Genomic DNA, 12,345 nt, shown 5'->3' with positions numbered 1-12,345 from the left:
TCTTTGCAACACAGGCACACCTCAGAGGTCTCATGGGTTTAGTTCCAGACCACTGCAATTAAGTGAATATTGAATACAGTGGGTCAAATTAATTTGTTTCCTAGTGCATATAAAACCTTACATTTACAATGTGCAGTAGCATTATGTTTAAAAAATGTACATACCCTTAAAAAATGTACATATCCTAATTGAAAAAATACTTTATTGCTAAAAACTGTTAACTGTCATCTAAACTTTCAGGGAGTCATCATCTTTTTGGTGATGGAGGGTCTTGCCTTAGTGTTGATGGCTGCTGATGGATCAGAGTGGTGGTCACTGAAGGTTAGGGTTATGGTGGCAATTTTTAAAAATAAGATAATGAAGTTTGCTGCATTGGTTGACTATTCCTTTCACGAACAATTTCCCTGTAGCATGAGATGCTGTTTGATAGCATTTTAGCCCCAGTAGAACTTCTTTGAAATTAGAGTCAATCCTCTCAAACCCTGCTGCTACTGCACCAAGTTAATGTAATATTCAGAATCCTTTGTTGTCATTTCAAGAATTTTCTTTTCTTTCTTTTTTTTTTTTTTTCATTTCAAGAATTTTCACAGCATCTTTACCCGGAATGGATTCCATCTTAAGAAACCACTTTCTTTGCTTATTCATAGGAAGCAGCTCTTTGTCCATTCAAGTCGTATCATGAGATTGCACCCATTCAGTCACTTTTCAGGCTCTACTTTTTTTTTTTCTTTTTTTGGTAAGATTTTATTATTTATTAGAACGATCAGTGGGGAGGGACAGAGGGAGAGAGAGAGAGAAACCAACTCCCTGCTGAGCAGGCAACCTGTCATGGGGCAGATGCTCAACCACTGAGCCACCCAGGCACCCCATAAGATTAAAAAAAAAAAAAAAAAAAGACTTAATTAATTAATTTGAGAGAAAGAGAGAACACATAGGGGGAGGGCCAGAGGGAAAGAATCTCAAGTGGACTCCAAAGCTGAGTGTGGAGTCCGATTAAGGATTCCATCTCATGATTCTGAGATCACAACCTGAGCAGAAATCAAGAGTCGGAGGCTTAACTGACTACACCACCCAGGTGCATGTCCCTCAGGCTCCACCTCTGCTTCTAGTTCTCTTGCTATTTCTATCACATGTTTAGTTACTTCCTCCACAGAACTCTTAAACCCCTTGAAGTCATCCATAGGGTTGGAATTAAGTTCTTCCAAACTGCTGTTCATGTTGATATTTTGACCTCTTCCCATGAATGACAAAATTCTTAATGGCATCCAGAATGGTGAATCCTTTCCAAAAGGGTTTCAGTTTACTTTGCACAAATCCATCAGCAGAATCCCTATCTGTGGCAGCTATAGCTTTGTGATATTTATTTATTTATTTATTTATTTATTTATTTATTTATTTATTTATATTCATGAGAGACACAGAAAGGCAGAGATATAGGCAGAGGGAGAAGCAGGCTCTCTGTAGAGAGCCTGATGGGGGACTCAATTCTAGGGCCCCGGGATCACGATCTGAGCCAACAGCAGATGCTCAACCACTGAGCCACTCAGGGCCCCTGAAATGTATTTTTTAAATAAAAAGACTGGAAAATTTAAATCAATCCTTGATCCATAGGCTGCAGAATGAAAGTTGTATTAGGCCTGAAAACAACATAAATCTCACTGTGCATCTCTGTCAGAGCTCTTGGGTGACCCAGGTGCATTGTTAATGAGCAGGAATATTTTAAAAGGAATCTTTTTTTCTGAGCAGTAGGTCTCAACAGTGAATATAAGATATCCAATAAATTATGTTATAAACAGATATGGTGTCATCCAGGCTTTGTTGTTCCATTGATAGAACACAGGCAGAGTAGATTTAACATGATTGTTAAGGGCTTTAGGATTTGGGGAGTGGTAAATGAGCATTGACTTCAACATAAAATCACTAGCTGCATGAGCTCCAGCAAGGGAGTCAGCCGGTCCTTTGAGGCTTTGAAGCCAGGCATTGACTGCTCCCCTCTAGCTCTGAAAGTCCTGGATGCCATCTTTGTCCAATAGAATGCTGTTTGGTCTACATGGAAAATCTGTTATTTAGTGTAGTGTAGTTGTTCAGTGTAGTGTATTAATTATCTTAATGAATATCTAGGATCTTCTGGATAAATTAATTATCTTAATGAAGATCTAGAATCTTCTGGATAATTTGCTACAGCTCTACATCAGCATTTGTTACTTCACTCTGCACATTTGTGTTATGGAGACAGCTTTCCTTAAACCTCTGGAACCAACCACTGCTAGCTTCAGACTTTTCTCCTTCAGTTTCCTCACCTCTCAGCCTTCATAGAAGGGAAGGGAGTCAGGGCCTGGCTCTGGGTTAGGCTCTGGCTTCAGGGAATTGGGGCCAGTTTGGCCTTCTCTCCAGACCACTAAACCTTTCTGCACATTAGCAATAAGGCGGTTTTACCTTCTTCTCCTCCACGTTTTCACTGGAATAGCCCTCTTCCTTTCCTTTAAGAGCTTTTTCTTTGCATTCACAACTGGCTAAGTGGTGCAAGAGGCCTAGCCTTCAGCTTATTTCAGCTTTTGAGATGCTCAATGATTTATAACATTTGATTTAAAATGAGAGACCTAGGAGCCTTCCTTTGATCCGAACACGTAGGGGCTGTGGTAGGGTTGTTAATTGGCCTAATTTAAATATTGTAGTGTCCAAGGGAGGAGGGAGGCCCAAGGAGAGGGAGAGATGGGAAACCTTATGGGCCAGATTTCCTTTAGAGGTGTTTCTCTGGCAACTTTTTTTTTTTTTCTTCTTTCCTTGATTACTCATATATTTAAATTTCTTCTGTTTTCTTGATTTGATTTCAGTATGTAGGACAGTGCCAAGAACACAGCATTAATATCTTGAATGGGGGGAGGCGCCTGGCTGGCTCAGTTGGCAGAGCATGCAACTCTTGATCTTGGGGTTGAGAGTTCAAGCCCCATGTTGGGCATGGAGCCTACTTTAAAAAAGATAAAAGTAAATATCTTGAATAAATGAATGCACAAGTAAAAAATATTGGGAGAGATCTGTGTTTTCCTAGAAGAAATTTTATGGAATTGTATTTTTTTTTAAGATTTTATTTATTTATTCATGAGAGAGACCGAGAGAAGCAGAGTCATGAGAAAAGGGAGAAGCAGGCTCCCTGCGGGGATCCCGATTCAGGACTTGATCCCAGGACCCCAGAATCACGCCCTGAGCCAAAGGCAGACAGACGTTCAACCATTGAGCCACCCAGGCGTCCCTGGAATTATATTTTTATTTTCATTTATTTAAAGATTTTATTTATTCATGAAGACACACAGAGAGAGGCAGAGACATAGGCAGAGGGAGAAGCAGGCTCCCTGCGGGAAACCCGATACGGGATTCCATCCCTGAGCTGAAGGCAGATGCTCAACTGCGGAGCTACCCAGGCTTCCCTGGAATTGTATTTTTAAAGTGTAACTGACCGTGTTCTGTTCTGAGGTTATATTCCTTTCTCAGTTCTTTATTTCCTCTCTTTAAGAGATTGTTTTTCCCCCATTGATTGCTTTCTCCTTTCCTTGAGCTGAAAGTTTCATTCATTTTCATGTTTTAATAATCAAAACACTTCTGGGAAGTGGAACTATTTTTGGTCACGTATTTGGTGTCATGAATGTTGGAAGTCCAGAGTTTGAGTTTGAATTCTGGCTCGTTTACTTCTTACAGTGTGACTGCAGACAAGATGTGTAACTTCTTTCCTTGGTTTCCTCATGAATGGAACAGGAATAAGAGTAGAACCTATGTCTACCTAGTAGAGTTCTTAGGGGAGTTAGATGCTCCAGGACTGTGGCCAGCACTCATTAAGTACTCTGCAAGAGTTTGCTGGAATGTGATGCCTTCATTGATTTGTTAAATTTGTTTACATTGTGTTTACTACCCTCAATTTATGTAGGACCTTCCTGACTGGTTTCTCTCTCCTGCTTGGTTTGGGTTTGTTTTGCTCCTTTTCATGTTTGTTTGGTGGAAGATCAGGTTGTTGGTTGAAATCTTTCTTTTCTGATACGGACATTTACAACTGTAAATTTCCCTCTCATTTTAGCTGCATCCTGAAAATTTTGGTATGTTGTGTTTTCATTTATTTCAAAGTATTTTCTCATTTTCTTTGTGATTTCTTTGATCCTTGGGATATTTTGGAGCGTGTTGATTAATTTTCATATATGTATAAATTTTCAGTGTTTCCTTGTCTTGCTGATTTTTAAGCTCATCCCATTGTGATTAGAAAAATACTTTTAATGATTGCAGTACTTTTATTTTTATTTATTTGTTTTACATTTTTTTATTTATTTGAGAGAGTGAGTGACAGCATACTCTGTCAGAGTCGGGGAAGGCAGAGGGAGAGGGAGAGGGAGAAGCAGGCTCTCTGCTGAGCAGAGAGCTGTACCTGGGAGATCCCAGGGTCCCGGGATCATGACTTGAGCTAAAGGTAGATGCTCAAGCCGACTGAGCCGCCCAGATGCCCCGATTTCAGTTCTTTTACATGTATTGAGACTTGTTTTATGGTCCTAGTGTATGATTTGTCCTAGACACTGTTGCATGTACATTTGAGAAGAATGTGTATGCCTTTGTTGTTGGGTGGAGTGTTCCATATATGTTGGATAGATCCAGTTGGCCTAAAGTATTATTCAGGTCCTGTGTCCTTGCTGATTTTGTCTAATTCTAGACAAGATAGTTTGGCTTTGTGATTTTTTTTTCTTCATACATGTTTTTATGCTGTTTAAACAGTCCTAGATACGTATCGTCATTGTGAGTTACCCTGCACTAGAAAACAATGTTTTGTTTTTCTAAAACAAAACCCAATACTTTGGTCACAAATTTGTTTTACATTGATTATCTTACCATTAAACTTTTAAAACTCATTTTCTTTTTTGTGTCTTTTGTAGGAGTCTATGTTTAGACAATCTAAACCTAATCTGAATATCATTGTCTTGTTATACAAAATCTCAAAGTCTGTTTGAAATCAGCATTGAGAGTGATGTTTGGTCTAATTTTTGTTTTCTTTTTTTTTTTTTTGTTTAGTTTTTAATTAAAAAAATTTTTTTTAAGAGATTTTATTTTTATTTATTCATGAGAGACACAGAGAGAGAGAGAGGCAGAGACACAGGCAGTGGGAGAAGCAGGCTCCATGCAGGGAGCCCGATGTGGGACTCGATCCTGGGCTAATTTTCACACGTAAAAAACAGATGCTTTCAGGGGCACCTGGGTGGCTCAGTCAGTTAAGCGCTGCCCTCAGCTCAGATTAAGATCCTGGAATCCTGGGATCTAGGCCCTGTTGGGCTCCCTGCTCAGCGGGGAGCCTGCTACTTCCTCTCCTCTGCCCCTCCCCTCCCCTGCTCATGCTCTCATGCTTTCTCTCAATTAATTAAATAAAATCTTTTTAAAAAATGGTTCCATTTTTTTAGCTTTGTTCTCTGTTCCTGCCATAGAGACTTTCTCCTCACTAAACTTCCTTCCGCTTACAATTTGGAAGGATGGCGTACATAGGGCTCTCAGTTGCTTCTGTAAGATGAGAGGAGTACAGTAAAGCATTCTTCTGCCTTTCCCTTTCTCTACTTGTTTTTTCTCTATGATCGCAATTTTAGACTTACTGGGATTTATTGCAGAAAATTTTGCAGACAACTTATTTGCCTTCTTTTGGGGATAGCTTGTTCATGATGGATTGCTTTGTAGGAGTTGGGAGGTTTTGTTAGCATAAGGTTAGGGGGCTTAATCTCTTTCTGAATGTTGCTTGGTCTGTGATGAACCTTCATTTCTGAGATTCAGGTCTTGTGAGCTTCTGAATACATCTCTGTGAACATTGCTTCTACTTAGTGTGGTCTTTTATCCAGGTGTGTCTGTTACTGAAATATCTGCCTCTCTCTTCTCTTTATATTTATTCTCTCCCTCAGCTTCTTTATATTTTGGAAATTTCTCCAGTTTATAGTCCATATTATTGTCTTAAACATTCAGAAAAGTTCTGTGGCTTTTTTTTTTTTAAAGATTTCAAACAAAAATGAAATGTAGTGACTTTCACAGATAACTGTATACCTTCCCCCTTCACTTTGTCAAATTTAAGTATTTACCGTATGTGCTCAGAATTCTTTTTTTTTTTTCTAAGTTTAATCCCAGGCGTACTCCCACTTGGTGTAGATACTATTCTGATTTTGGTGGGTTTTGTTTGTTCTTTTAATTTGGTTTTGATCTTTATCATTCTTAGGCCTGTTTATTACAGTTGTATATATCAGTAAACAATATAAAGTGAGGCTAGTATATTTTTAAATTTTCTTAAAGATTTTATTTATTTGAGAACCACAAGGTCGGGGGAAGCAGGCGCTGAGGGAGAGGGAGAAGCACATCTCCCTCTCATCGAGCAGGGAGCACAATTCGGGGCTAAATCCCAGAACCCAAAAGTCAGAAGGCAGACGTTTAACTGAGCTACGCAGGCGCCCCAGTGTGTTTTCAAACTTTATATGAATGGTATCCTATTATACACTTGTTTCTGCAGTTTCTTACTCAGCATTATTTTGTTGAGATTTATCCATGTTGATACTTAATGCATCGGTTTTCCTCTCACAAAGGTCTGTTTCCTTGCCAAACCACAGGTCTGCTGGGTTGTATCTGTCAAGAAGGGGTGACTCCCTCTAATTGGTCCACTGTGGTAGGGGGTAAAGGGTAAGGAGTGATACAGGCTCTAGTGATGGCCCTAATTGGTCCATTCCCTCCAATTGTGGTCTAGTATCCCACCGGATGAATGTTGTACTGTGGGAAATAAATAATAGCCCCTTGAACCTTCTTGAACCCATGTCTCTGTGCAGGCATGGGAACTACTCTCTCCGGAATGTACCTAAGAGTGGAATTGCTGGGGGGCGTATGCTAGGTATTACCAGTTTGCTTATCAATGTGGTTTTACCAGTTTACATTTTCACTAGCAGTGTGTTTGTGTTGTTGCTTTGTATATTTGTTGTTGTTGGACTTTGTTTTTTGATGATCTGGTGGGTGTGAAATGGAATTTCATTGTGGTTTCAGTGTTTTTTTTTGATTGCCAGAGAATCAGAACATCTTTTCATGTATTATTGACCATTTGGATTTCCTGCTCTGAAAATTGTCTCTCTATATCCTTTGCGTATCTTTTTTGAAGGGTTGTCTTTTTTAAATGATTTATGAGTTCTTTATGTATTTTAGCCAAATACATAAATTTATATTTTGTAGGTTACATATCTTTTTGTGTTCGTCTTTTCACTTGAGGGCATTTCATATATAGAGATTAAACTTTGGATGTGATAGAATCAGTTAATTTTTGGTTTCATTGTATCTCTTCTATCTTTAGTTCAGTACCTTTATGTTTTTAATTATTGATTTTTATTTGTGCATTCATTCAACCAGTCCTCCAAGAAATATTTTTTGGATGCCTGTTATGTGCCAGGCATGTTACTAGGTACTGAGAGACAGCTGTCAATAAAAGGCAATTGCTACCTCGTGGAGCTCAATTTCTAGTGGAGGAGAAACACATAATAAACACTGTCTATCCAATAAATGATAGTATATACAAAGATGATGAAGTGCTATGGAGACATGTATGTGAGGGGATGTGTGCACAGGGAATGTGTAGGGGGCTGTACAGTGTCATATACAGGGGTCCAGGAAGGCCTCGTTGTTAAGAAGCCTGAAGAATGGGAGGGAATAAGCCATGCCGCAGTCTCTAAAGGAAGAAAATTCTAGGCAAAGGAAGAACACGTGCAAGGCTCTCAGGTGGACCATACTGGACACATAAGGAATTACTCAAAAACCTACTTAGTTTATAGTCTTGGATTAGTTGATTATCTAAAATTCTTGAGGGTAAGGCTCATTTTTTATTGTCTGCTGATGCTCCTTTATTGTGAAGTTTCACGCTTAGTTTGGATGATAAATTCATTTGTTGCAGGGTTTTAGCTGGAAGATGAGACTCGGGGATGTTTTTATTCCAGGCACTCAGGTTCAAGCCGAAATAGATGCTTAAACGTAGACCTCAAGCTCCATATGGCTTAGGCCTATGATTAGAGATTTCTATGGTGCTCCTTCTCCCCTCTAGATCCCGGTCCGGCCCATGCAAGCTTCCCTGTGGTTCCTGGTGAGGACAGGGTATGGGCAGGCGGCACACAAAGCCTATGACACTCATTCTGGTTTATGCAAGGAGCTTCAGATCCAATTCTCTGATTTGCAAAAGTTGAACTCAGTTCTGGATCACAGAGACACTCAGGCCACCCCACAAAACCAACACAAACTGGGCTTTTGTGGTGTCAAGTCCTCCCCGCTTTCTATTCTGGGTTTTATCTTACTGCTGTTGTTCAGCCCTTGGGATTTCCTTCTCGGGAGCTCAGCTGTGCATTAAAGGATAGACTTTATCTCACTTTCAAAGCAGAGGATTTCCAGATCACCAGTCATTATTACTAGAACCAAAAGCCTCTATTCAGAACCCATATCTTATCACAATCCTTTTAGTCTGTGTTTATATAAGCCTAATATGATAGATTGATACATTAAATACAATGATCCATCCTTTCTCATATTCCTGGAAAAATTGTTGCTTGCTCATTTCCTTTGTGCATTTGACAATTCCATTTGCTGATATTTTGAGTAAGAATTCCTGTGCTGAATCTTGTTTCTTTCATGGACAGATTTGAGGTAGTTTACCTTTTTCTCTGGTTAGAAATAACTTGTAAAACGAATTACTTAAATATGACTTCCTTTTCAGATTCAAATAAAACTTTGGGGGAAGCTCTATCTGAACAACAACCCCAGTGTATGTCTCGGTTGTTAGTGGCTATCTGATTTGTTCTTGTCTAATTTCTAGCAGTTTTTATAGTAATATTTCAAGAATCTATATTTTAAATGTTACTGCTTAGAAAAGGAATTCTTTTGGTACTTTATTAAAGCTGTGAAGTTCTCTCTTGGCCATATGCTAAACGTTTTATTAAGGAGCCTTTTTTGTTTCTCCCTTAGTCTTGTTTTTAGAGAAGTAGATTCTCCAGAAATTATTTTCATTTTTCATACTACAAAGTGTGATATGAATTTAAAATGCATTTTTTAACAATGAAAAAAATACTATGGCTAAAATTTTACCTCATAAATTACTTCTATAAAGCTTCACCATCTTTTTTTCCGTTCTGGTTAATTTCCATTGTTGACCACAGTGGTGATGGTTTTCCACTGGAATTACCTGTCACTTTATCATACTTTCTGACCGTAAAATGTAAAAAGAACTTTTTTTAAAATATAGAAATATTTGAAGAGAATTAATAGAAATCCCAGAAATAGGAGTCAGAAGTCATTTTTGAAGCATAGAATTTCCAGAGTTGGAATAATTATACATTGTTTTGTGATATTTTTGGTATATGGCAAACAGGCTTTGCCTTTAAACGTTCTTGAAGAACATGTATTTTAGTTCTGAGTCTTCTCACTGTTATAAATTACTTCCCGAACTTTTGTTTGTACTTGACAGGAACATAGTTTTGTCTCATTCTTCTCATTTTCAGCTGCCTTTTTTCCATTAGATTATCTCGCAGTACTGTTAATGTTAAGCTGCTTCTCGATTCTAGAAGCTTTTGCTCAGCATTTTTGCTCATAGTTAGATATTTGGTTTCAGTGTTCCTTCCTGATGTGGGATCTTTATGTGTAGTAGGTAGCTGGAGCCATCTTCTCTTTGCTTTTTTGTATTTATCCATAAATTTATGTATACTTTTTGTTATTTATGAAAATAACTTTTGTGTTTTTTGAAAGTATATTCTTAAGGCAGTCTATTTAAAACTGCCCCTAGTTTGGTTTTATTAGATGATTATAGATCTTTTGTGTATAATTAAGTCAGAGCAAGTCACTTTGGATTTCTGCTTTGCATTGTTTCTTAACTTTTACCCTCTGATGATGTGTCCACAGCTGTCTTCACCCACTCCATGTGCTTGGCCTTTTTTAAACACTCTCTTCAATAATTGGTCATCCTGTTACTTGATTCCATAACCATCTTTAAATTCTGTCTGCCTTTTGTACGTTTCCTGAAACTTTGAGGGTAGGGAAGGAAAGGTGTTTCATGTGAATTTGCCATCAGATAAACCCAACCAAACATCATCATCAGTCGGGTGTGTCATGGTTTGGTTGCCTAAGTTCATCTGTGGTAAACACTTTTGTGAATGTTCATTTTGAGCTGAGCCGGGCGCAGAATCTCCCTGCAGTCTAGGTCATCACGGCGTCCATGTTACTTGTGTCTTTTCTCTTGGGTCTTTATTTGTGGGCTTGCTTCTCATACCTGTTCTTGAGGTCTGCATGCTCTGCTTCATGTGGCAGTAGGTGTTTTAAGTTGGTTCCTTTTCAGACATTGTGTAGTCAATGTTGTAATTTGTCCAAAGTTGCTATATCATTGCAGCCTTTAATCATCTTCTTCACCAAATGGGAGTAACTGTTCTTTCAGTTGGCTTGTGACTTTCTAGTTCAGGATTCTGAATGTTTTCTGGTCTCTTCCCACACTGCCCTTTATGCACCTGAGAACACTTTCATTTGCCCTATACTTTCTTGGTTGTTAACTAATTCTTGGAATTTATCTTACTTGTTTCTGCTAAATACAGTTTCAACTTAAAAATAATACTTCGTATCTTAAGGTATGGACTCAAAGTCTCACTTAAAATGTGGGGGAAAGCAGGGCACCTGGCTCGCCTAGTCAGTAAGAGCGTGCAACTCTTGATCTTGGGGTTGTAAGTTCTCCATGTTGGTGCAGATATTACTTCAAAAAAATAAAATCTTTAAAAGAAAAATGTGAGGAAAAGTTTGTCATTTAATTGGATATTGCAATATCGTGATTTTAAGATGTGGTCATTCAGATGACCAAAATCTATTTCTCATATATACTTGGTCTTTGCCCAGTTCTGGCTCAGGGCTCCCTAAACCCATGGGTGGATTTCTTGTGTTGAGTGATAAAAGGTGTCTTTTGTTATGTTAATGAGACTTTGGGACATCACCTAAAAGATGCGTGTCTAGAGGTCCAGCCCTATAGTTAGAGGATTGAATGTTCATTCCCAACCCCTGACCTGGTGGGGGCTGTAGGTTTAATCAACCACCAGTGGTCGGTAATTTAATCATCATGACTGTGTAATGGAGCCTCCATGCAAACCCAGACAGAGCTCAGAGATTCTGGGTTGATGAACGTGTGGAGGTGCTGGGACAGTTGGTGCTCTTAGAGAGGGCATAGAAGCTTTGTGCCCCTTCCCACGTACTTTGCACTGTGCATCTTTTCCATCTGGCTGTTTCTGAGTTATGTCCTTGTATAATAAACAGTAATCTAGTAAGTAAAATGTTCTGAGTTTTGTGAGCTGCTCTAGCAAATGAACATAACCGAAGGAGGAAGTCCCAGGAACCTCTGATTTGTAGCTAGTTGGTCAGAAGCACAGGTGATAACCTGGACGTGCAGTTGGCATCCTTAGTTGGAGGCGGTCGTACTGGCAACTCCAGTGTGTAGCTCTCTGGTGGGCAGAAGCACGGGGCTTGTGACTGGTGTCTGATGCAGGAAGGGGGTGTGGTCTGGTAGGACTGAACCCTTAACCTGTGGTATCTGATACTGTGTCTGATGAATTCTCAGACACCAGTAGGTGTCTGAGAATTGCTTCTTGGGGAAACATGTCCTCCCTCCCCACCACAACACACTGAAATTTTTGTGGGCCTTGGTAACAAGCAAGAGGTTAAAGAAGCTTGGCCAGTTCTTTGCCTCACTTTCTGTATTGTGCTTATATGCCAGCAATGCTCTTATTTCCTTCTTAGTGGAAGAGAAAGCCAGCACCCACCTCCTCCTGGGCATGTGCTTAGACACCTATGCTCGCTACCTTCTATTCTCCAAGCAGCCGTCACAGGCACAGAGGATGTATGAAAAAGCACTGCAGATTTCTGAAGAAATGCTAGGAGAAAGACACCCACAGGTAAGGGAGAAGAGCAGCAAGAGGAACCAGAAAACAAAGCTTTCAGAATATCCAGGTGTGAAATGCCACACTCACTGGGGACAGATCTCCAGCAATGGTCCTAGGTGTTTCCCTCTGTGCCCCAGCCCGTTCCTTTTCTTGTCTCCACTCTCCTACCCCCAACTCCTTGGTTCAAAAAGGATTTGAGGGGCGCCTGGCAGGCTCAGCCAAGAGAGCGTGTGACTCTTGATCTTGAAGTCAAGAATTTGAGTTCCACATTGTGTGTGCGTAGAGATTTCTTTTAAAAAATTTTTTTCTTTTAAAGGATTTGAGACCTCACATCAATTACTGGGTCTGCCCAGAGCATTCTGCAGGCATATTGGTTTACACAGCAGAGCAGCCTTTCCAAACAGTAGAGTGAGCCGGGCAC

At 39.5% G+C, this 12,345-nt stretch overlaps 1 protein-coding gene across 1 annotated transcript in view; it reads left to right on the top strand.

The window, feature by feature from the left end:
• TTC19 (tetratricopeptide repeat domain 19) overlaps nucleotides 1-12,345 on the top strand; it is a 28,853-nt gene that overhangs the window by 13,490 nt on the left and 3,018 nt on the right. The window contains exon 8 of the mRNA XM_035716157.2: nucleotides 11,782-11,936. Coding sequence (XP_035572050.1) covers nucleotides 11,782-11,936 — 155 coding nt within the window. The remainder of the gene's footprint in view (nucleotides 1-11,781; nucleotides 11,937-12,345) is intronic.

This window comes from Canis lupus, chromosome 5 (assembly GCF_003254725.2).
Source record: "Canis lupus dingo isolate Sandy chromosome 5, ASM325472v2, whole genome shotgun sequence".
Lineage (NCBI taxonomy): Eukaryota > Metazoa > Chordata > Mammalia > Carnivora > Canidae > Canis > Canis lupus.
The sequence above is the reverse complement of the archived record's forward strand: the minus strand, read 5'-3'. Positions and strand labels throughout refer to the sequence as shown.